At 41.7% G+C, this 26967-nt stretch overlaps 1 protein-coding gene across 1 annotated transcript in view; it reads right to left on the minus strand.

Moving 5' to 3' along the window:
* The window catches only part of PLEKHM3 (pleckstrin homology domain containing, family M, member 3), a 205490-nt gene that overhangs the window by 164262 nt on the left and 14261 nt on the right, over positions 1 to 26967 (minus strand). Inside the window, exon 2 of the mRNA XM_006889130.1 lies at positions 19126 to 20061. Coding sequence (XP_006889192.1) covers positions 19126 to 20061 — 936 coding nt within the window. The remainder of the gene's footprint in view (positions 1 to 19125; positions 20062 to 26967) is intronic.

The raw sequence follows: 26967 nt of genomic DNA on the forward strand, positions 1-26967 counted from the left end.
TTTCAATGCAGTATACATAATTTATCCCCTCTTTCTCAGTCTCCCCCTCAACCCGGAAGTCCGTCCTGTTTTACAACAGTAGCACCATGCAGTATTTTCCTTTTGTGACTGAGATATTTCACTCAGCATAATGTCCTCCAGGGTCACCCATTTTGTATAATATTTCATGAGTTCCTTGTTTTTCAATGTAGCATAGTATTCCATTGTGTGACTATACCACAGCTTCTCTATCCATGCATTTGTTGATGGGCACTTGAGCTGTTTCCAACTCTTTGCTATTGTGAACCAAGCAGCAATAAAGATAGGTGTGCATATATCTGCTTGGGTGGCAGTTCTGTTTTCTTTAGGGTAAATTCCCAGTAGTGGAATTGCTGGGTCAAACGGTATTTCTATTTCCAACTTTTTGAGAAAGTGCCATACAGCCTTCCGTAGTAGTTGCACCATTTTACACTCCCACCAACAGTGAGTAAGTTGGAACTGGAACATTTCTCTACAACCTCGCCAGTATTTACTGTTTGCTGCTCTGTTGAATTTTGCTATTCTTATTGGGGTAAGTAATTTGCACATTCAATACAATCCCAATACAAGTATCAATTCCATTCTTCAACGAGATGGGAAAAAGTAATCTCCAGTTTCATTTGGTATGGAAAGAGGGCCCGAATAAGCAAAGCTCTTTGTCATTTTTTAATGTTTGTTTCACCCAAGTTGAACTGTGCTCTGTACATTTCACCTCACAGAAAATCCAGTATGTGTCCTAATTATGTTCTTTCTACGATGATTTTCTTTGGTATTTAACATTAAACACCACTAACTCTGTCTGTGATTCTGCAGTTACAATTCCCCATTTCTCTGTTAGAATTACTTCAAAAGGTCAGTACTTACTGGTTTGGAAATTCCAATTATATATATTTTGTTTACCGCCCCCCCCCCAAAAAAAAAACACAACCCAACCTCTCTCTACTATTTCTAGAGTTTCTGCTTCTTTCCAGCTTAGATTCAGAAGTATCTTTTTACATCAGCCTCATCCAATCCATAGCTTTATTTAGGGTCTCCTCAAGCCCCCTCTGACTCTCCTCACTCCTGTTACTCCCCACTTTTAATGCTTGCTTCTCTTTCCCTATATTTTGTGAAAGTGTCATTTCTTTGAACTTTACAGTATCTTAAAACACGACCTTTTCTCCTTTTTGCTAAAATCTCAGTAAAAACCCCAACAACATCTCTTAGAGTAATTCCTACTTGAGTTATTTCAGTAATGACAACAATTTGATAAAATTAAAGTCATGAGAGTGGATCTGAGTAGTACTAAGAACAGTCTCAAAGTGAAGAGATCACTTTCATCTGCTTCCTTTAAGTCCACCCATGAAAATCTTCATTTTCACCACAAACCAAAGTTTTATGTTCTCTAAGTTTTGCAGACTGCCTTGGTCTACTCTCTTCCTCTATTCTCTTCTCTTATGCCTTCTGTCCAAGTTCTATGTCTCTAAAAACAAATGTGATCACCCAAAGCTAATCTTTTAGTTACATGTCTGCTCTCTGCATAGGAGCAGTTTGTATCAGATGATTTTGATTTGGTAGACAACACACACACATACACACACATACACACACAATGCCTATACGTGGAAAACTATGATTTCTTGGCCTTTGTGTTTCCACCTAAAAGGCAATCTGTACAGCACTAATCCCAGGTTCTCTCTCCATCCTTTATGTAGCCCTCCTTGGAGATGGAGAAATGAGATCTCTCACTGGTGAGTTTATAAGGACTCTTATCATCACGACACTGCCTCATCCTCGGCACAGCCTGCAAGGAGCAGGTTCCTATTGGCCTATAGCATGGCCTTAGGGTCTCCAGCTGTGACCAAATGGATAAGTCCATCTAATTCAGGAGTCCACTATCTAATCACAATGTGTATTTATAAGCCATAAATGTGATATATTGATCTTGTTCATCTTGATCCCTGGGAAGAGAAAGAAGATGTACCCTTAAAAAAATTCCAATTAGGACAGACAGGCATCTAATAATAAGCGAAGAAAACGATCAGGTCACCAGAAAGCACATGTCACATGTCAGTGGTGAAGATTACTGAAAGGAGAGAATCATACAGGATTGAAGGTTTGCCATGAAACTCTTGGCAATACTGACTACCTTTTCCTCAGTTAAAATTCCTCATACTAAAAATAGATGGAAAATATCTTTCCTAAATGTTTCCTATTCACTGCTATAATTAAGATCATAATAAGACTTCTGCTTATTTAAAAAAGCATTTAAGGAAGTACCCCATATTTTCTGGGCTGGGGGAGAAATGTAGTGCAGTGATATGCATTATTACTCACTTAGGATACAGGACTTCAGGTTCAGCAGATAATTTATATAACATTTTAATTGTACATAGTCAAACACCCTCCAACCAGTTGCCATCAAATAGATTTTTGCTGAGGCTGATTTTATGTATTTAAGAGTAAAACTGTGATTCAGAATCATCAGTGACTCACAGACTTTTTTTTTAATGTAGTAGATCACCTTTCCTAAGAAGGCTGGTTTACACCATCCACAGACTCCAGGACATAATCAAGTTAATGTAATCTTCCCATCAGGAATTCCCCTTAAGGAAGTTATAGCATTAACCTTCAATGTTGTGGAAAGGCCAGCAAGAGTCTGCACCATAAATCAGTGGCAGAAGTATAAACAGAAGGCACAACTCTTACGTTCCTAAATTATTACTTATCCTACTGAGTCTGGATGCCTCCCAGCCACCAAATCATGTGTCTATTATTTTGTCTGGTCTCTGAAAGTCAAGGGCTGAAGGGGAGGGGGGGAGGTATCTTTACTGGTGAAGATGGAGGAACAGCTTAAAGAAATATGCTTATATAACCAAGAGAAAACCAAAGACTGGATAAATCCATTCATGAAACACACTCTATGGGTTAAGTTGGTGGTTTCTCAAACTGTATATGCATCCAAACCAATAGGAAAGTTTGTTTTAAAACCTTCAGGCCCTATTCTGGATATTCTCACGTTAGTAGGCCTAGGAAAGAGGCCAGAAATCCTGTCCTGCCTCACCCATGATTCTGGCAAACAGGGTTTTCCAACCATACTTTGTGGACTGGTGACAGGACCTGGCCTTAAAAAAAGTGAAAAAAGTAAGATACCAAGTCACAGGCCTATGACAGAAGCCCATGAGAGTCAGAGGAGGGAATTATTAAGGGAATATGCTCAGTACCGCTGCGGTTGGTGTGAGGTTAGGAAAAGGTGGTCTGAAAGCAAGTCTTTGAGTGGCTGAAGGACTTCCTCACCCAGAAGTTGTCAAAAAAGCACAATACAGAACCCTAACCAATCTGTTTAAACATTGGTTGCAAGGTTACTCCCTATTTCAAGGTATAAAAGTTTGCATACAGATATATTTTCTGCTGTTAAAATGGACTTTTAGTTTTTCTTCATTCCCAAAACAGAGCCTACATTTGTTGACTTTAAATGAATGAATGAATGATGAGATGAACAAATTAATTCAAGAAATAAATTAGTGTAATTCTGGTGGCCTGGTGGCGAGAAGCTGCCCTGAAATCTTGGAGACTTGTGGTTCGAATCCACCAGATACTCCTCTGGAGAAGAAGGGACAAACTCTTTCTGTGGCAATCAGATCTGATTCTGATGGCACACAACAAGTTAAAAAAAGAGAGAAAGAAATAAATTAAATTAGTATATATTATGCCCTAGATGAGATGGATTGATTCAGTGACTGGGATGATAGGGTATAGGTGTATCAGAGTCAATAAAGCTGGCTTAGGCTAGAGAAGCATTCAGAGCTGTTGTACATATGGTAGCTATGAGTTGCAAGTGACTCAAAGGCACAATAACAACAATATATTACCAGATTTTCTTGATTATACATGAATTTTAAAATTGCCAAGGGTTTCACCCAAGTCTGTTTCTGCTTTAGGTAGTGTCTTAGTTATCTAGTCCTATTGCTGTTGTGTTGCTGTTGAGTTGTGTGAGACTCATAGTGACCTTATGTACAACAGCCCTAAACCCTGCTCTATCCTGTGCCAACCTCTTGTCTCTGACACACCTATGCCCACTACCCCATCACTGAATCGATCCACCTCATCAAGGGTCTTCCTCTCTTTCACTATCCCTCCATTCTCCCAAATATGATGCCCCTCTCTCTGAGGAATAGTTCCTCCTCGCAGCATGCCCAAAGTACATCATACGAAGCTTCAGAATCCTTGCCTCCAAGGAGCAGCTGGTTTCACCCTCTCCAGGACAAACCTATTTGTTCTCCTAGCAGTCCATGGTATATTCAACACTCTTCTCCAGCACCACAGCTCAAAGGCATCAATTCTTCTATCATCCCTAGTCACTGTCCAGCTCTCTAATGCATAGCACGCAATTGCAAAGACAATGGCATAGATCAGGCACACCTTAGGCTCCAGCCTGACGTCAGTCTCTTCAGTACTCTGGAGAGGTCCCTGACAGCTGACTTTCCCAATGCAATTCATCTGATTTCCTGGCTGCTAGTACCAAGAGTGTTGACTATGGAGCCAAGCAAACTAAAACGGTTAACAATCTCCATCTCTTCACCATCCATACTGATGCTGCCAATTGTCCCAGTGGTGAGAATCTTTGTTTTCTTGATGAGCTTCAATCCATACTAAAGGCTGCAGTTCTTGACCTTCTGCAGCAAGCACTTCAGGTCCTCTTTCAGCAAGCAGGGTTGTGTCATCTGCATAACACAAGTTGTTGATGAATCTTCCACCAATTCTGATGCCACATTCCTCCTCGTACAGCTCAGCATCCTGGATAGTCTGTTCTGCATACAGATTGAGAAAGTATGGAGACCAAATACATCCCTGGTGGCTGCCCTAACCTTGTCCTACTATAACAGAAATATTGTAAGTTGATGGCTCTAACGGACAGAAATACATTTTCTCACAGTTTAAGAAGTTAGACAGCCTCAATCAGAGCACTGACAAAAGAGGAAGGGCTTTTCCCTCTGCTGGCTCTGTAGGAAGGTCCTCAGCTCTTCAGTTTCTGCTTCTAGTTCTTTGGAAAGATCCACGCGCCTTGGTATCTCTTACCCTATCTTTGCCTCTTTACCTTGTTTAATCTCTTCTGTGTAGGGGAACTCTGGTGGCATAATCCATAGGCAGTTGCACTATGAACCAAAAGGGGGCACCTCTCTCATGGTTTCCTCCAAGGTGAGTTGCAGCCCCAGAAAACCTGCTAGAGGGTCAGTTCTACTCCAAACCAATGTGTTTGAGCTCCACCCCACCCCCCTTTTATAGCTCAAAAGCAATTGACTTAAGACGCATGGAAACCAATATAAAATAAGGAATTTTTTAAAAAAGCAACACTTAAAATACATCTTTGGCTAATACTGCCTCATTAACATAATAAAGACAACCAATTCCCAAGCGTAATAATAACTACAGGCCTGTTTGTTGTTGTTGGTAGGTGCCATTGAGTCAAGTGCGACTCAGAGCAACCCCACACACAGTGGATCTGAACGCCGTCCACCCTGTGCCATCCTCATCATCTCTGATTTAAGCCACCGTTGCGGTGTCAATTCATCTCACTGAGGTCTTCCTCTTTGTGGACCCTCTATGTCTCCAAGCATAATATCCCTTTCTAATGGCCAGCCTTTCCTAGCAACAAGTCCCCAGTATGAGAATAAAAGCGTCACCATCTTTGCCTCCAGGAGCACTCTGGCTGTACCCTTCCCCTAGATCTATGTGGTATTTTGGCAGTCCATGGGATATTCAGTAAGTACTCTTCTCCAACACCCCAAACTCAAAGGCATCAATTCTTCTTCTGTCATCCTTATTCACTGTTCAGCTCTCAGATATATAGCAGGTGACTGAAAAGACCATGGCCTAGATCAGACACAACTCAGTCTTCAAACTGATATCACTGCTCTTCCCTAATTTGGAAAGGTCCCTGGCAGCAGACTTGCCCAATGAAGTACGTCTCCTGATCACCTGACTGCTGCTGTCAACGGTTTTGACTGCTGATTCAAGCAAGATGAAATCATTGACAAATTCAATCTTTTATCCATTATGATGCTGCCTACACCTAGTGGCAAGAAGCTGCACTGCAATCCCAGAGGTACACAGTTCAAATCCACCAGATGATCTGCTGGAGAAGGAGGGGCAATCTCCTCCTGTACCAGTCAGATACAATTTAATGGTACACACACACACACACACACACAATAATAAAATTTTAAAAAATTAAAAAAAGAAAAATGATGCTGCCTACAGCCCAGTGGTGAGGACTTCTCTTGATGTTGAGAGGTGATCCATATTGAAAGCTGTAGTCATTTCAATCCTCACTTTCAGCAAGCAAAGTTGTGTCTTCTGCATAACACAGGTCGTAGATGAGTCTTCCTCTGATGTCGTTCCTCTTCCTAGAGTGCAGCTTCATGAATGATTTGCTCAGCCTACAGACTGAATAGGTAGAGGAAGAATACGTCTCTGATGCACACCCTTCCTGAGTTATAGCATATACTTCTAGGGGATATAATTCAATCCCTCACTGTAGTACAATGGATTTAAGCAATATCTTAAGAAGCTCTTAACCTTTAGGAGATCACGAAATGCTTATTTTTTTTCCAAGGAATTTAGCTACAAATTGAGGAGAATTTTGACCGACTCTAGACTACCCTAAAACTATACCTAGATAAATTTCTCTCCCTAACAAAGTTTAGTAAACAGGAACTATCGGCCCAGTGTAAAGTCCAGTGATACATTAACATTTTCTTCAGAAGTTTAGCCAGAAATGAACCCATGATGAGAACAATGTTAACCATAAAGGAAGCTACAAAAAGGGACAAGAATGTTCCAGACCAAAGTATAGCAACAAAGACTAGCAGAAATGAACTGAAAAAAAGGCAGCACAGCGATGGCCTATGAAGTTCAAGAAGGTCTATCAAAAGATCCATATCTTCTGAAATTCAAAATGATTTTAGTCTTCTGAAATAAATCAAAGAGTGACATGTGACTTCTATGATAAGAATACCAGGAATAAATCAAAAAAGCAAATTTATATCCTATAAAATCAAACTGCCTACTTATATAAAGTTATCAGCTCTTTCTGAATTTTAAGATGTGAAATAGTTTAAAACTTCAATTACATAACATTCTTCTTATTCCACAGACTCACATTACTATTCCACAATGTATTAATTTTCTTTACGTACATTTATTTTCATTTACAATTATTTCCTGCAGTCAGATGTAGACATGTACACTGCAAAGTTGAGGTAATAAGTATTTATCTAAGCACAGGCATTACAGTCAAGAAAAGGATTGCTTTCTTAGTAAAGTGGTATTTCTACTGTTTTATGTTGTCTTCCCCAGAGGGAAAAGGTTTTACTTATTAAATGATGAACTTTATGGAGGACTACATTAATCTCATTTTTCTCTAATCTTCTTGAAATCTTTTAAGTATTACCGAACAAAACATAAAAGGGACATATAAAATGAGGCCATTCTCACAAAAATATCCTAGACTGAGTTGCAAAGAAACAAAAACCCCCCACTGAATTGAACCCTTTGTTATAATTACTTATTTAATTGTCTGGTTTTCATACAATAGTTTTTAAGTGAAGACAAATGAGATTGGGTTATTCACTATGCATTAAACTTTCACTATGTTAAGCATATAGTGCTTAGTACACTGTAAGCCTTCAATCAATACTTGTAGAAGGTCTAACGTATAAACCCTTTTATTGTACAGATGAGAAAACTATAGCTCAAATAGTTATAACTTGTCTTGAAGCAAAAATTCCAGCTTTTCCAGTTTCATTCTACTTATTTTGACCTATGGTTAGCAAGTCTTCTTAAAGTTTAGTCAGTTTAAAGACAAAAAATGTGCCTGACCCAAGACACAGTGTTTGGGGTTTTTTTAAATAGGTTTTTGTATAATCATTCATATATGTTGTGCATATAATCATTCATATACATTGTGTTTCATTAATGTACATTGTGTTTTATACAATCATACCAGTTGTTAGGTGCACTGAGCCAACTATGAGTCACAGAACACTATGAACACCGGATCGGACCTCTGCCCTGTCCTGTGCCATTTTCACCCTCTCCGCTGTTCTTGAGCCCATCATTACAGACACTGTGTGGATCCATCTCATTGAGGGTTTTCCTCTTTCACTGACCCTCCACCTTTCAAAGTCTTTTCCAAGGACTGGCTTCTCCTAACAATATGCTCAAATATGAAAGAAGGAGTTTCACTACCCTTGCTTTCAAGGAACATCCTGGTTGCACCTTCTCAAAAACTTGTTTGTTCTTTTTTTGGCAGTCCATGGGAGTTCTAGTACTCTTCTCCAACACCAAAACTCAAGGGCATCGGTTCTTTTACTACACTGTGTTTTATATAACTAATTACTAGCAATCAATGCCTTTTATCACCTCCAGACCAAAGTATAGCAACAAAGACTAGCAGAAATGAACTGGGAAAAAAAAGGCAGCACAGTGATGGCCTATGAAGTTCAAGAAGGTCTATCAAAAGATCCCTATCTTCAGAAATTCAAAATGATTTTAGTCTTCTGAAATCTATCAAAGAGTGACATGTGACTTTTATGATAAGAATACCAGGAATAAATCAAAAAAAGCAAATCTCCATTGTACCTAGCCTGTTCTTTCATATCCTACCCTCTACCATGAACTGTTTCATATGCATGTGAAAGTTGGACAATAAAGAAGGGAAAATTGATATCTCTGACTTGTGGTGACGGTGAAGAGTATGGAATATATCACAGCCTGCCAAAAGAACAAACAAATCTGTCTTGGAAGAAATGCAGCCAAGGCTCTCCTTGGAGGCAAGGATGGCATTACTGCATGAGACATACTTTGGGAATGGTGGGGGTGGGGAGTTCTAGTCCTTGAAACAGATCTAATGCTTAGAAAAGTAGACAGTCAGCAAAGGAAGGAAAGATTCTCCACAAGAAGGACTCACACAGCAGCGACAGCATCTGGGGCATGTCAGGGATTGAGAGGATAGCACAGAACTGAGCACAGTGCCAATCTGCTGTACACATGGTCACCATGAGTGAGAGGTGACTTGAGAGCTCCTAACAACACAATGTAGACCACGTACTGTTCTAAGTCTTTTCAACTCAGTCTTAATTCTCACACACAAATAATAAAAACAACCCCATGAAGTTGTTGTTAAGTCCCTTCGATTTAAGTACAACTCACAACAACCCTCTGAACAAGTCGGAATCCTCTCCTATCCTGCGCCGTACTCACCATCTCTGACACTCTTGAGCTCATTTTTTCTGTTTTATATGAGAAAATAGAGACGCAGAGAGGTTATGTAATTTGCCCAGGGTCACACAGCTCGTGAATAAGCAAATCTAGTAACTCTAGCAGTACAAACCTGCAGTCTTTGTTCTGAATTACACCACTCCGTATTGTCATCATGAACCTTTGCTGACGGCATCCAGTAGTCAACGCTCCTTGGAAAAAGCTATCTATGATTTTTTAAGAGGACATAACTATGATATCTGTCTTCATAATACACATTTCTCAGTCTTGACATTTTCGCAAAAGCTATACAGCATTAATCTGATCTAATTATTTCACTAATCTCAACTAACAAGGCCACGGAAACAACATGGACATATAAAATTTAAGTAACTCATGGTAGTCACACTTTCTAAATGATCATTCATTTTCTAAACGCTAAAAAAAATTTACATTAAATACGCAAATACCAAAATTTACTTTTTCTTTAGCTGTTTCTCTGGCTCCTGATCTGTTCTGCATTATGGACCCAAGATCACCGAGACCAGTCCCACAATCACCATGCTTTCTTACTCTGCTTTGCATATACGTACTTTTTATAGACTCTGAACTAAACCCAACTCAGTGTCAGTGAGTCATCTCCGACTCCTAGCAAGCTTCCCCTGAGCTTCCAAGGCTGTGAACTTCAATGGGAGAAGACTGCTCATCTTTCTTCCACAGAGTCTCTGGTGGATGTGAACTCCTTAACTACTGGAGAGGTGGAATCGTTTGGTTAGCGGTGCAACATGCTACAGACTATGCCAACGAGCAACTTTTCATAGACTTAGCACAATGAAACTTAAATCATCAGTATTCTCTTAGTATTGACACTTGAACTCACTGGCTGCCCCATAGAAAGAAGTTGTGGCAATCTGTTTCTTTAAAGATGTACAGCCTTGAAAGCCCTTTATAGCAGTTCTAGTCTTTACTCCAGGATCACTTGTTAGGTGTCACTAACTTGAGTGTGACTCATAGCAGCCCTTATGGACGTTGGATCTGAATCCTGGCCTAGCCTGTACCATCCTCATCACCCCTGCCACACTAGAGCCTATTGCAGTCACTGTGGCAACTCATCTTGTTGAGGGATGACCCCCCACTTTTCCGAGCATGATGGCTTTCTCCAAGGACTGACCTGTCCTAAAAACACATCCAAATTATGTAAGATGAAGATTCATCATCCTTCTCTCAAAAGGAGCATCCTGGCTGCACTCCCTCCAAGACATATTTGTTTATTCTTTTGACAGTTCATGGGATACTTAATGCTCTTCTCTAGCACCATAACTCAAAGACATCGATTCTTCTTGCACTGCCTTCACGGAAAGGACCATGGTTTGGATTGGGCACACCTTGGTCTTTAAACTGACATCCTTGCTTTTCAGCACCCTGACTACAGATTTCCCAAAGCTACACATCCTTTTTACTTCCTGACTGCTGGAACCAAGGTTGTTGATTGTGGATCCGGGTAAGATGAAATTATTGACAATTTCTAGCTTTTCTCCATTTATCATGATATTGCCTATTAGGAGTCAGACAAGACTCAATTGCACACAACTCGGGTTTACTTGTCTTTTGCAGTTTAAAGATGACTCACAACTCGGGTTTACTTGTTTTTTGCAGTTTAAAGATGACTCTAATCACTTATCTAGATGATAACATAATCATGATAAAAACAAAAGGGGGGAAATATGGGAAGCCAATACTAAATATTTGTAATAAACTGAATGCTATTTAAATAAAATTTAAAAAGGTGACTCTAATCTTGAAACACATGGTGTCCTTACTTTCCTCTGTACGTGTTGTTGGTCTTCAATCACAGTATAAATCCTTGGAGTATACATTAAACATCTCTTGTACCTCCCATAATCCCAACCACGTAATGAGCCAAAGCACAATCAAACCTACCACCTCATAGCGGCCCTTGTAGGACCGTACAGATCTGTCCCATAGGATTTTCAAGGCTGTAAATCTTTATGGAAGCAAACTGCCACATCTTTCTCCCAAGGAGTGGCTGGTAGGTTTGAACTACCAACCTTCTGTTTAATAATAAAATGCTTTGGTCACTGCACCATTGGAATTCCTATACAATGAGCATACAACAGAAATTTAAGTTGTATTTTTTATAGTTGGCAGAAAACACTAAGGAAATTTCCTTAATTCTGCAGGAAATGCAAGTGTGGAGTCTAAGAAAGGGTGAAAGGAGCTACTTTCATTTTTAAACTTTCAAATTCTTTAGCAGAAGGATTTCCTACATGAGCAGAGATTGGAATGTACAGATTGTTCTCTAAGTCAGTGGCCATGATGCCACCACCTCTTGGCATGGGTCTCGTCTCCTACTCACTCTATCCACTTCTGTTGTTCCCAGACCCCTTTGGAGGGGTTCTATTAAGCCTTTGAGGAACACAATCTGCATCTCATTCCTTTTTGGCTGTCCCAATTCCACTCAAAGTTTTATGATCAGCAACCCTCTGTGGTTGTTTTCAAAGCTGGGAAAATAAAACTTTAGCACAAAAAAAAATCTAAGAATGTTTTCCTCTGGGATATTCAACAAGCCAATACACTCAATAACAAAATTACTTAGATATCAAAAGCCAACAATGAATTACAAATAATTCTCATTTATCAACTGCTTCCATGCTTTGGGGTTGTCTGAGTTTTCCTTCATCGTCTCTTCCTCTTCCAGTTGGCTACCTGCCTAGTCCTGAACTCAAATAAATTTTCCACTTATTACTATGCCAGGAACTCGAGTGACTGAAGTCCCAAGGGAGATGAACTTTAACCCAAAGGTGGGGCACTTCTCTGGCATTTCCAACCATTAGCAGTTTCTAAGGAGAAAGACAGTCTCCTCCAAGGTAATATATACATAAAAACCTGTGGGAGGGTCAGCTAGCATCCTATTCTGACTTCAAGGCAATGAGTGAAAAAGTGAGTGGGTGAGAGACACATTAAAAACTAGTAGTAAAAATAAGAATTAGAGAGGCCAAGACAAATAATTGTTTCCATTTCTTGTTTGCTTAGAAGATCAACAGTTTGACTACTAAAAGTTCCCCTGAGTATTTACTTGGCTGCTCTAGACTGTGTGTATGTATGTATGTATGTATGTATGTGTGTATGTATGTATGCGTGTATGTATGTGTGTATGTATGTGTGTATGTATGTATGTATGTATGTATGTGTGTATGTATGCGTGTATGTTTTCAAGATCATCACACACAACTGACTTTTTTTGGCCCTTGGAAACCTGTAGATCTTCCTCTCTGGCAAGCATCGTCACTTCTCAAATTCAGCATCTCAGTTTCTGCAGAACTGCTGTTCTGCAGGATTCACCCTGAAGCAGCTGACTGAGTAATGATGCCTGCCAGAGAAATACTGCTTTACTTGCAGACTAGCAGCTATTTATTTACTAAATAATTCACCACTGCACATTTTCTATGGGGGATGCTTGTATTGCTAGGGGAAACGTATCCTTCATGTCTAAATGATGCCATAAAATGACCCTTTGCCAGAAAGACGCCCTCACTTATCACATGAAATGCCATGTGGTATTAACAAGGTCGATCCTGTTTGCTTAACGTATTTTGCTCTCTTAGGGGCTTGAAATGATTTGTTTTTGCAGCTGCAGTTGCATTAAATTAGGGATTTAGCGGCAGCTTAGTTAGTTGAACATATACCATCAGGAGCTATTAATTACCTGCCTGGAAACCTATAGTCATCTTCCCATAATTCAGAGCATCCTTGAAGGACTGGGTAACTGAAGTAGGCAAATATTAGCCTCAAATAATCAATCTCAACTTTTCAGGGAGTGAGACTTAAAAAAGATCAAGTTTTTATTTCATACTCCACTCTGCCCCTTCATATGTACAGGCCTTTAGTGCACTGTTTCCAAAATCGTCTGCATTTAAGGGAAAAGCTTGCTGCAAGAACTAGTTTCAGACACTCACTCCCCCAAATGAAAAAGAACCAAAAAACAAAACTAAAAACCCAACCTTTCTGACCTTCCAATGCCCATAATAAGCCCCCTCCTCCGCCCCTTCCTCTTGTCTCACACTGCTGTCCCTTAAGCAAAGCAGGAGGACAGAGGGGAAGATAAACTTGTCAAAGATGCTGCACTACAATTCTGTTTCCTGTCTACCTGGTTGTGACTATCATCTGGGAGCTACTGCTGAAAAGCTCCAAAAGGCAGAGCCAGGGGAGAAGTGGGGTGAAGGGGTGGGGCTGAGGAAAAGCAAAATCAGAGGGCAATTCAAACAAAACTGAAATCACACACACACACAGAGTCATACAAAGAGGAAAAATGTACCCCACCCCAGGTCCTCCCAACATACTTCTTTATCAGAGGTTCATTGTCAATCAATTAGCCAAGGCAGCAGGGGTCTGTGAGGTGGGGGCGGCCAGGGACACAATGGGCAGCCCTGTTGTATTACTATTTAATCACTTTTGCTAAATAAATAGAGCAGCCCCGAGGTGCTGTCATGTCAAGGGAATTTATAACAAAAAAAACTTCATTTTTCATTGGTCATTACTTTTTTCCCTTCAGGACAAGAGAGGGTTATTACTGTAGCCTTAAGTTCCATCTTTGTGTTTCTTGCCTTTGATTCCCACTCGGACCCTGCCACTTTCTGGCACTAATTTGTCAGGCTGAACAAAGAGGGGATTTGTACCTCCTGTAAGGTCTCAATTAGGAATGGCTTCTGCTGTATTCTGTGCCATTCAGAGAGGACACAATGCCGGTAATTACAGGAATTTGCACTAAATGGCTGAAGAATTCACAGCAACCCCCCCCCCCCCCATCTTAAGGTACTGCATTGCTCCCCCCCGACCCGAGCTCACCCCCCCCCCCACTTTGGGCCTACCTCTCCCAAAGGCTGGAGGGGGAAGAAAAGGAAAGCAAAAAAGCTCTTACTGCCAGAGAGATGTAATTACCCACAGCAGTCCCACGAGGTTAAACAGCAGCCCAGAGGAGTAAAGCCATAAAACCGGACAGCGTGGAAATGGGTAGGGATTCCCTTGCTCACTGGCTGTTTGTCCTACCATCTCTTCCGCTGACATTTTCAGCTTCAGTCCTGAATCGGCCTTCCAATTTCCAGATCTCAAAACATTAACCTAGGAACATTTTCAACTGTGAATGCTGCTTCTCTCATCACACCTATAAATGGGCCTCTGCACCCTTTTATTCTATTTCTCAATTGCTAGCTTTCTTGACTGTTGAGAACCTAGAGGAGAAATGTCTGTGGGTTCCCGTGCCAAGGACACCAGTGTCTCCGAGTGCAAATACGTAGGCGTGCAAGCTTAACTTCTGAAGGAAACAGGCCTGCCGCTTTCTAACCTAGTTTGTATAGCAAGTTATCAGTAGCCTCGTTTAGGCCCACTTACAGGTAAACACTACACTTCATACACTTTCCAATAAGCTGCATTTTCCTCAAAAGAGTACAGTAATATAAATATTTTAACACCAAAGATTTCCCCACTGGCAAACATAATTTGGAATCCCAACCAGCAACTTCACTAAGGACGCATATTTCATTTTCTACCAGAGACGTATACTAAAGGATCACCAAATGAATTGGTCTGAAATATCACTCATGTGCTCCTCTGCTCTAGAACCTTCTGTGATTCAGAGTCAGACATTCCGTTTAGTCTGATGAAATCACACTTTTTTTGGCGTGGGTAAGGAATAATAAGAGTATCGGCAATTTCCTATCATTCTAACTGGCACTACCTCTGAGAGTTCTCTAACATGTATGTGTACCTCACTTCTGCCGCTCTTGCCAGGGAAAGCGTTCTGCCTTCATTTATGCAATCATTTCATTACTGTGTGGCTTCTGGTGTAAAGGCAAGCTTCATGAGAGAAACAAATGCATCCACTTCCCTGAACCATCCAGGTGCAAGCAGCTTTGTTCACAATACATTTTATAAGAATAGAAGAAATTCGTTTGCAAAGACACATTTTCTTTGGGAGTAGGACAGCAAGTGCTATGCAGGACGAATGATGTTGGGGCATTCAAGGAACAGCAAGACAACTGCTATGGCTGAGGCCACCTGAACTGGGCCCCTCTACGGAGGCCTGTGAGGCTGGAGAGGAGCCATCAGTCAAATTGAACCTGTGAAAGCTGGATCCTGTGTGAGGCACAAAACTGCCAGAGAAGGAAATCTCAAATACTTTCCACTAATAGAAAACCTGGGAAAAGTGGTAAGACTGCCCCCTGTCAGAGTTTTGAGAGTTGGAAGAGTACAGCAGTTCAAACTCTCACAGGCTCTGCTGTACCCCTACCAGAAGCTCAAGCACAGGCTGAGAAATACACAGCTATGGACAGGAGCTGGCTCAGCAGTAGGCTTGGTTTTATAGGTGTGTGTTTTCAAGACCATAGCCTGAGCCATTTTTTCTGATGGTCACAATCTGTCTGTCTTCTCTGAAGGGGTTCTTGACATTTCAGAGCATAGAAGATTATTCACCTCCAGAAAGAATTTAATGAAATGAGGCCAATGTCACTATTTCGTAAATTTAAAAGCCAACATTTGTGGCTTTCCTGAATAACAACTGAATGACATCATATTAAAGAACTACTCAGTATAATCCCCCACTGTTAAAAGTTTTTTTTCTTGCAAAGCATTTAAAGGAGAATACAGGGACAGAACAACTTATAGTCAAAAGAGGTCCATTAACCATGAAATATGAATTAGATGCCCCTTAAAAAATAATAAATAAAGCCAAAACGTAACGAAAGCCAATTTACTGGACTTGGGCATCTTGAAAGGTAAACACACTCTACAAGCAGCTTACACATTTGTATGAAGATGCAGTTAGGGGACACAGCTATGGAATAAAAAAAGCAGCTGGTTTAGATTAACTGTGTTTTTTGAGACACATAGATCAATTTCTAAAGTTCCATCTGCTACAATAATCTTTGAAATAATGAACAGCCTCCCAAGTAATTTAAAAAACATTCAGAGGTTTGACTAACAAGCGTTTGTCTTTTTCTTTAGAGAGTCTGCCCCCTACAGGAGAGACAGTATTCCTACCTGAGCTAGGGAATCACTGTTCTATGAAAAAGCAACCTGATAAACCACTTGCATCACAAAGACTTTACAACGGAAAAGAGAGTGTTTATTTTTATTTTTATTTTTTTTTGGAAAAGAGAGTGTTTAAATGAAATCAAAGTGCACTGCTTTGGAATGAGCCAGACATTTACAAATTGGGTGTAGTCCTTCCATCTCACCCTGCCAGCCAAAATTAGAAAACCATTTGTTCCGCAATGGAATTGCAAACTCAAACATGAAGGTAATTGAGGAGCAGAGCCAAAGTTTTCTAAACTACATTACTCTCACTCTCTGCAGTGCTTACTATCTCCTCTTCTCACCTACTCTTCAGGCAGTCCAATGAGCACCAAATTTAGATCGCAAAGGGGGAAATCCTGTCCTGTGGAATCTAAAGCCGGAGCTTCTCCCTCTTTCTGCTTTCCTACTTGGCTTCCTTTCCCCTGTCTTATCTAGTCACTTTTCTAGGTCTTGTTCCTGGTTTTAATCTTGTAAGGGATGGATGTGGTGAGCTTACTCACCAGTCCTCAACTCCTGTTTCTCCTCCCTTTGTACGCTAGGGATCGCGCGGCGCGGCCCACAACGGAACTCGGGCAACATAGGCCCAAGTCAGCAAACTTCAGAAAGGATGGAAAATGAGGTGAAGCAGGACAGAGAACGAGGTGAACAAGGAGCGGGCAACTCTACACAGCACCTGCAGCTTTTCTTCCCTCTCCTCCTAGGAAGTTTCTAGATTAAGCTACTCTAGCCTCTATCTTGAAAACTAAGCTAAGCAGTTCCCCCTTCTTATAGGGACACTACACATTTGTAGGGAGCTCTGGTGGCCTAGCTCTGGCGAGAAGCTGCACTGCAATCCTGAAGGCACACAGTTCGAGGCCACCAGCTGGTTGTATAATCTCCTCCTGTGCAACTAACCGCCTATGAAAACCCCCTGGAGGGTCAGTTATTGGTCAATTCTGACTCTATGGTACACATCACCACCATCACCACATATGTAGAATCCATTGGCAGTCCTAATTCTCGATCATTTCTGTCAGGTTGGAAGTGACTTGTAGCTGGTCCTTTCACCCATAAATTGCACAGGAGGAAACTTCCATCGTTCTCTGGCAGGGCTGCTGGTGGATTTGAACGGCCAAAGAGGGTCAAACTGCCTTTGGCTTAGCAGTCCAAAGCTATAGAAAATAAATTCAAAATTCCCTGACGCTAAACAAATCCCTTTGCCTTGCAGTGACCCTATAGCACAGGGTAGAACTGCCCCACTGGTCTCCGAGGCTGTGACTGTAACAGAAGCATAAGTACCTTTCTACAGTGCCTGGTGGGTTCAAACTGGTGACCTGGTGAGCAGCTAAGTGCTCAAGTACTGTGCCACCAGGATCCCTAAAGCCCCCACAAGTTTACCATCCCAGGATGCCCACTGAGTAAGCATCCGGTAAAACACAGCAGACCCTGGGTTACAAAAGCTGGACCATCAACAACTCTAACTTGACCTTTTATGTCATTTGCCATCACTTTGAAATGACTGTACCAATCCCTCTATGAAACAGATTCTTCATCACAATCATCTTCACTTGCTGCACATCTAGCTTCTAAATCACTGAAAAGGTTTGGAGCCTTTTCTGAGCTAAAGTGAGGCTGAATGAGAATGCTTCACCTTACCTATAAATCTTACTTAAAGGCACTTGGGAAAACGCCTTGTTCATAACCCCGGGACACTTTGTATTGCTGCATGTCTAAAAACTGAAATATCATATATGTGCTGGTATAATCAGGCACCGAGATGTCAGTAAATCTAAAGAACTGTGCTAAGCCCAGTGTTTCCTTATTTTCCAAACCATTTTTTAAAAAGTACTGGTTCACTCAACAGCAGGCCTTTCCCACCTGCAGACCTACACACAGGGCTGAGGGACTCTCTACAAGCCCATCACACGAGCTTCTACTGTGTAGTCATGAGGCTGTCCAGACGATGCAGTGGGATGAGTCACTTAATTACCAGCTGAGGTAAACTAGAAAAGGCCATCGTCACACTAACCTACGGACATGACTTTCCAGTGTGTCACCCCTCTGGGTGAATGGTCACTTAGCCTTCCAATGCAAGATCAAGAACAAAATGCAGTGTCTCGGCTGCTGGTGGGAAGCTGCTTGTTCAACAAGATATATTATACTTAAATCAGACAGATTTGAATTAAAATCTTTCAGAACAGGCTTCCAATTAAGGGTATCTTCATGTTACATTTATTGACACACACTATAGTGTTTACCGAAAGGGAAAGAACTTTATTCCATTTGTAGCAGTTATTTAGATTTAGTTTGCTAATTTGTTCCTTCCTTTCATTTTACTTCTTTGTGAGGGATGCAGGAATGGGAAGTGGAGGAAACCAGCAGTGACCAGGTTTTGAGAAATCACAGCCTTCCACTCCCTCTGTGGCTTACCCTTACAGAGCAGCTTTGGGAGTTCTGGACTCCCCCCAGGTCCCCTGTGACTCAGAGGTCATCTGCTGAGTCATCTCCTTCCCTGCTTTTAGCAACCTCCACATTTTTGGTCAAAACTGACTTTCTAGAATCCACCTCAACAGGATCTGGCAAGGTTATAGTCAACGACAGTGACTGACAGAAGAGCATTTCCTTAGGTAAACAGTTAGCAGTCTACTGAGGATCTGAAGGCTCACTGCAGGAGAGATACTTTATAAACAGGAGGCAGCTATGGCTGACTGGCTGGGTGCTTGTGAAAACTGACTCGAACTGTGGAAATCACGATTGCTTCCCAGAGAAATCTAGGGAGAACATATGCCTCATTACCTGCACATTTGAAACTCTGAGCAGTGAGTCCTCGTTCCAGAGACAACGTGGTCAGGATGCTCAGGAAGCTGGTGGTCACGGACTGGCGTTTGTTCTTCCTGAGGTCATGCCCGCCCGGCTGCTCCTTAGATTTGTTCCTCAGGGTGACCTGTAGGTTTTGCTCCGCACTCCTCTCGGCATTGGCAGCCGTTTTCAGGGCCTCCATCCACTCCTGCGCCTTCTGCCGGGTCTCGGCCCGGAGGCGGAGGACGTCCTGGGGGAAGATGACTTGGAAGCAAGAGTCGCAGCCATCCAGGGTGTCCATCTGGACGGCCAGGCACACGTCCACGTTGTAGCTGAGCAGCGGGTCCTCGTCAAGCTTGCCGGGCTGAAAGGCCATAAGGTAGGCCCTGCTCAGCACAAAGGTAAAGGCCTTCCAGTTGTTCTGGACAGTCAGCCTGTACAGTGTCCCTGACTTGAGGATGTTTTGGTACTGTGTGGGGCCTTCTGGGGCAGGTGACGATGGCAGCAGTCCACTGCATTTCTTCTGTAAACAGTGATTCTGTGTATTGTCAACGTTGTGGCCGAGTCCCGGTGAGTTTGCCAGCTCGTCCTGCCGGACCATGTAACCCGGCCGGGCCGCATGCACGACCTCCCAGAGCTTCTGTCCCCAGTCCAAAGCCTCCCACGGTGACTCTGCCTTTAGCTGGAGCTGAGTGTTGTCGTACAGGACAGTGTCCACCAACCTGGCCTCCAGGTTGCCCAGGACAGAGATGCTCTGGAAGTGGGAAAGCTGGTACGTGGCATAAAGGTTCTGGTTCCCACTGCTGTCGAGGTTGTAGAAGTATAAGTTGTAGGGTGACAGTTCCGCATAACAGCTTTGCCAGTAACTGTCATGGTCCTTCCTAATCTCTAGGTAACCTTTCTTCAGGATGTTTGGGAATGTCTGCTTGTGTTCTGGAAATTAAAAAAAAAAAAAAGAAAAAAAGAGGTAAAGCATTAATTACACTACAAAACAAAAACAACAACACATTGGTATTGAGTCAGAACAGACTCAGAGCTCACCCTCCAGTGGGTTTTCAGAGGCTGTAAATCACCTTTGAAGGAGAGTGCTCCTCTATCTCCCACAGGGAAGCTCGTGGATTCAAACCACCTGCCTTTGAGATGGAAATGCAACTTCTTATCCACTACAGGTACAAAATTCCAAACATATGAGAGGTTGGTATCCTTATGATTCAATTAAAATCAAGTAGAAATAATCAAATGCCAAGATAGTACCCAACTGGCAAGCTGTTTCTGGGGAGAATCCTGTTCATAAACCAGGTGCTGCTAACGCTGAGTGTGTCCCTAATGTGTTCCTTAATGGCTGAATTTTCACAAGCAGACCACAAGGCTTATCTCCCAAGGCACCTCTGGATGGATTCAAACTCCTAACCTTTCAGTTAGAATCCAAAAGACTTAACCATATTCACCAGTCATGGCACACAATAGATGTTTAATAAATCTCTGCTGAATGCTTTCTCAGAAATAAAGATCCTAGACCCTGTGCTTGCCATATAGTAGGTCTGATTCCTTTTCCTTCTTTTCTTCCTTCCCTTCTGCTTCACAACTTTATCTGGTCTTGGTATTTTTAAATTATGATTAGCTGATGTGTGTGTGTGTGTATTTAAACCAGTTTATTATTTTAATAAGGAACCCTGTCACTTTGCAGGCTGCTTTATACTTTCACTAAACAAGGAAACAATAAAGAACACCCTTCCTAGGAAGAGACTTTTTCTTTCTCAGTCCCTTTGCTGACACACATTGGAGACTGCCATAAACTAATTTCCCTAAAGGAAAACAAATCACACTCCCAAAGGGTATGATTCCTGATTTGGGCTGAAGGAAAATAGAATAATACATAAGTGCATCTTTAAAGAGCAAACCCAAAGTGAAAAGGAGAGAAAAGAGGCAGGAAAAAGCCAATTTTACCTGCTCTGCATCTCTGGTCCTGACATTCATTAGTATTTCTGTGGTAACTCAAAAGCCATTAATTTTCTGCAACCCACACTAATCCCTTTGCAGAAAGAAATAATGGATGCCTATTTTCAGGTTATCTTTCTTTTCTGATAATTCAGTAAGGGAGACAGCAGCTCTGTCTCGCCTCTCCCATCTCATTTCCATCAAGCGTTGATGCTAGTTCAACCTTTGCCATAATGAGATTCGTAACCACTGGTCCCCCAGGCCTCATCCCTCCTGTGACCCTGCAGTCTAGCCATGCATCCCTGAATAAAAGAAAAAAAACCTGTCTTTGCTTTTAGCTAGGGACATTACTGCCCTCTTCTTACCTTTTTACTACAGTTTTTCACAATAGATACCATAGACTAGAAATTCTATTTTCATTGACTCCAAACCAGGAGCACACTTGACTAGAATCCCATGTCTGATGGGACAAACTATGGTGGAAAACACCAGCTTGTGAGGACCAAAGGAAAAGTCCTGTTGGAGAGTCTCTAAGCTTCTTGATGAAGATTAGTGAAGGCAAGCATGCCAACATGCATTCTCACTAAGAGCAGCATCCTTATCTCTGTTCCCACACTCAGCTTTAGTCCTCTAAATAGATATGTTCAATTGCAACAGGAGAGGGGGATACTGGTCACAGGAAATGGCCCCTATGAACAGGCTGCAATTTGTAGTGTAATTTCTTTAAACACAATGATCAAGAAGAAGACAGCAAATGAGATCAGGACACTATTTTCCAGGCTGTCTGCTCCTCTCTGAGGGGCTTGCGTAGGTCACTTTATTAAGATTGTGTGTGTGCCAAATTACCTTTGATTGTAGAAGGCTGAAGAATGACTATTTCTCATTAATCTCTAACATTTTTATTTAATTTTTATTTATCTAATTTACATTGGGTCTGAAGTTTTCTTACACGTAGACACACACACACACACACACACTCCCTTGTTGTGGACAAACCAGGAGTTACATAATTTAAATCTAGAATTTTTATAATTAGTAGTCCTATTTTTATTTGCCCAGATTGTAACTCATTTTATTAACTTCACATACATTCCTTAAAATTTTCAGTGTCTTGTTTGAATAATATAACCTTTATATTATTAGTTCCTGTCATAAGTGACCTGATTTGATGACTGACAAAGATTATTTCCATTTCTCCAGTGTAAATGGAGAAAGATAATTAGAGTGAATCAATCCAGTATTGTATACTGGAACTATGAGATGCTTACTCTATATGGAAAAAAAAATTAAAATTCTAGTTCCCCATTGCTTTCCATTTTGGCCAATGTAAAGACCAAGTTTAGTTCCTCATCAATGAAGAGACCTTGTTCCCCTCCCCCCACTCCTAACAATACCCAGTGGGGTGGTTTAGAACAGCAATTGTCACTGACTGAAGAGGAAGAAGGGAATTTTCCCCGTCATGCACTGTGACTCACTTCTGTATTCCCAACCCACCAAAGAGTTCCTCTTTTGCTATGGTTTCCTCTAGCTGTTTTCAAAAAAGGTTTTGTTTTCTGGACCACTGCCATAGTCAAGGTGTGAATCAGGTTCCTATCTTTAGACCTCTGAGTTCTGACCATTTAATATACTGTTACCAAGTTAATATTTTGGGGAAAGGTGGAGGACCAGAAAAAGAGAAGAAGATCCCAACAAGATGGACTGGTATCGTGACTGTATCAAGGGGCTTGAGACGATCAGAGACAGTGAGGCTGGCGCAGAATCAGGCCAGCTTCAGATCTACTGTTCACAGGGTCCCTATGAGTTAAAGTCGCCTGGATGGTCCCTAGCAACAACACAGGTTCTCCGGTGCCACATCAGAACGTCCACACCCCTCAGCTTGTCCTCAAAATATTTTACTATGAAAATGCTCAAACCCACTTAAAAGTACAGAGAATAAAGTTAACATAAACTTTAATTTTTACAAATAACATGCCTTCTACATGTGTTTGCCAACTGCCACCTGTTCCTGGGAAGTCTTAAGTGCTGTTATGCCAATATTTTTGTTTTCACATGTTGCTGTAAAAATAAATACATAAAACAACATAGCATGTTTGAAAAAAAATACCTCCCATGGGGAGGGAGCAGCTTGTATTATTTGTGTAAAAAAGTAGGCTATACCATGTCTCAGTCTCAAAAATCATGAGGTTCTGCCATTCTTATTTCATGTCTCCCAGTATTCCCCTCTTCCCTAGCTCTTCTCTTTTCCCCCCTGCAGTATTTAAAAGCAAATGATGTGCATTTTACCATCTCATCTAGTATACTTTCTAGGACAGAAAAGGACTTTTAAATATACATATACACAATACTGTTTTCACACCCAAGAAAATGAATGCTGATTGGTTATCTAATATATAATACATGCCCATTTTTTGCCCAGGTAGTCTAAAAAAAGTTAATACAGATGGCTTATTCAATTTAGAGTTCAAAATAGGTTTACCCATTGATTTGTTAAATGTTTCTTCTAAGTCATCTTAAATCTGTTCTCTCCTATGCCTCACATGTATTTGTTGAAGAAAATAGTTCATTTGTCCTGCAGAATTTCTCAGCCAGGTGGATTCTCATGGTCTTACTTAAAAGTTTTCCATATTTTCTATCAAATGCTATGTAGATCTAGAGGTTCAACTTAATTGACTAATTTTACAAGACTATACCATAGGTAGGGAGTTCTGGTAGCCTAGTAATAAGACGCTATCCTGCAAACCCAAAGTCATATGGTTTGAATGAACCAGCGACTCCACGGAAAAAGGATAGGAAATCTCCTCCAGTGCAATTTGCTGCCTCTGAAAATCCACTGGAGGGTCAGCTATGGGTCAGCTCTGACTCAACAGGACACAACAATAACACCTCCACCAGCACCACCACAGCTAGCTGTCCCATTTTTAGAGATGTGAAGATGGATAAGAGGGTTCAGAGGATGCTAGCCTGATCCCTCTACATTTTCCCAGGAACCTTTCACATGATGCACCATTCTCCTTATGCTTTGATTCCAGTAGCTGATCTGCCTGCAGTTTCCACTACTCACGCCCTTCCCAACCTTGGGACATTTTCTCTTATCCTTCCTTTTGCCTTCATTTCTCACATCTCTACCTGCCTACATTCTCCTTATACTTGAAGACTAAGAAGACTAGACTCTTGTCACTAACTCCAACTCCAGGAGATCCTCGGACTACTTCTTGCAACTCCACCCACCCATGGCTTATGGTTGTTGTTATACACTGTACATTGTCATCAAGTCAGAACTGATGCACAGGTAACCGTCCAGCAAGTTTTCAGAGGCTACAAACTACATGGAAGGGGAGTGGACCAGTGCTGCTTCTGGACTTCACAGTGAGTTTGGATCTTTCATCTAGTAGTCCATATGGGGAGAGAGAGGTCTTCTTCTACAGACCCCTCCTCACTGTGGTTCAGAAGCATTCGAACTCTGGGCTTTGAGCCTCTTAGCATCACCGCCTGCCTCCCTGCCATACCTGGCTGATCTTGCCACTGCTGAAGACTGACAGGGTCCTGTGACTCCACCACCATCACACCCACGGAACCTTGGGTTGTCATCTTTAACCTCCCTTCCTTGTGTCCATTAAAAAAATTATATATATATATATAATTTTTTTTCACATGATCCTATCTGTAGTACGCCTCAATTACTCTTCTGTCAGAGTCCAAATTCTTCTAGTACCTCTACTTCCCTGTTTACATGATTGGTCTCTCGTTACTGTTCTGACCTCATTCCGCTCTCTCTTCCACTCCAGCTGCAATCCTCTCTTACATTCCTTGAACAAGTCAAACATCTTCTAAACTCAAGGCCTCTGAAGTTGTTGTATTTTCTATCTGGAATTTCTCTCCTCAGTTCCAGCTGGAGTATTCTGTTTTTTACCTCAAAGACCCTGTGTTAAGTGAGGTTTTCCCTTTAACTTAAGTTAAAGAGTCCCCTCTCAATTCTATTACTTAAAGATGTAATTCTATTACATCTTTAGAGTTTTCTCACCACTACTGTCTCCATAAATATTTGTTGACTGTGTGAACTAAGAACTATTCTGGATTCTGTAGAGATACCAGATCATTAGACACAGATCCTACCAGGAGATCAGGAGACCAGTAGGGGAGAAAATACCTCAATAGTATCTGCAACACGAGGTACAAAGTGCTCAGAGCCTCCAGTCCAGTGAAAGGACTCAGAAATTCTGCGAAAAGAAAAAAGGATTTCTGCCTAGAAAGTTCTTGAAAATCTCCAAGGAGTAAGTGGTATTTGAGCTGAACTTTGAAAAAAGGATGGGCGAGAGAAGAAAGAGGGTCTCCCATATGGCTGGCCCAGCATCCTTCCATATGTATAAAACACAGCTCTTCATCTTTCAGGACCAGATACCCCTTCAGACAGACTTCTCTCTCCCCTTCATCCTCCAAACTTTACCCCAACTGCTGACCTATTCCTTTTGATGTCTCACTTCTCCTCATTGACAGTTATTCTAGTTCGAGTTCTCATCACCTCTTAGTGTGATTGTGGACGGAGCCTTCCAATTGGCTTCCACCTTTCCAATTATCTCCACGTTTCAATCCACCCATCTACTTCACCAAACTTGATCGCTTTATTTTAATAGCTGAGGTAATTAAAAAGGAGGAATTCTCAAGGAGATAGACCGGCAATGGGCTATGCAGCAATGGGCTCAAGCAAAGAGCTGGTTCTGAAGACGGCATATGATCGGCAGCGTTTCCTTCTTCGTATGGAGGGTGGCTGTGAGCTGGAGCTCACTTGATGGCATTTGATAATAACACATGCTATGCTATCGTAGCTAATGTTAGAGGGAGTACCAGAGGAATGTCCATCTGTGTTTTGTTGATTATACAAAGGCATTTGACTGTGTGGATCACAACAAACTGTGGCTGACTCTGAGATAAATGGGAATCCCAGAACACTTGATCATGCTGACACAAAACCTACACTTGGACCAGGAGGCAATCATCAGAACAGAGAAAGGAAACACTGCATAGTTCAAAACTGGGAAGGGTGTACACCAAGGATGTGTCCTATCTCCATACCTTTTCAACCTATATGCAGAACAGATTATCAGGGAGGCTGCGCTGTATAAGGAGAAGTGTGGCATCAGGATTGAAGTAAGACTCACCAATAATCTGCGTTATTCAGTTGACACAACCCTGCTTGCTGAAATTGAGGAGGACCTGAAGTGCTTGCTGCAGAGGTTTAAGGACTACAGCCATCAATATGGATTGAGGTTCAATATTGAGAAGACAAAGATTCTCACCACTGGGTCAACTGGCAGCATCAGGATGGATGGTGAAGAGATTGAGATTGTTCACAGCTTTAGTCTGCTTGGCTCCACAATCAACACTCTTGGCACCAGCAGCCAGGAAATTAAAAGATGTATTATGATGGGGAAAGTCTGCTGTTAGGGACCTCTCCAAAGTACTGAAGAGCAATGGTGTCTCTCTGGGGACTAAGGTGCGTCTTATACAGGCCATGGTCTTTGCAATCACTTGATATACATCAGAAAGATGGACAATGACTAGGGAGGATAGGAGAATTGATGCCCTTGAGCTGTGGTGCCAGACAAGAGTATTGAATATACCATCGACTGTTAAATAGGTACATCCTAGAGAGGGTTAAACCAAGCTGCTCCTTAGAGGCAAGGATTTTGAAAGTTTGTCTGACATACTTCGGACATGTTGCAAGGAGGGACTGGTCCTTGGAGAAGGACATCATGCTTGGGAGGGTGGAGGGGCAGCGCAGGAGAGGAAGACCCTCTATGAGGTGGATTGATTCAGTGACTAGGGTAATCAGGGTGGGTGTATCAGAAACAGTGAAGTTGGCACAGGATAGAGCAGAGTTTAGGGCTGTTGTGCATAGGGTCA

This window comes from Elephantulus edwardii, unplaced genomic scaffold, assembly GCF_000299155.1.
Source record: "Elephantulus edwardii isolate Elephantulus edwardi_28Jun2011 unplaced genomic scaffold, EleEdw1.0 scaffold00075, whole genome shotgun sequence".
NCBI classification, from domain to species: domain Eukaryota; kingdom Metazoa; phylum Chordata; class Mammalia; order Macroscelidea; family Macroscelididae; genus Elephantulus; species Elephantulus edwardii.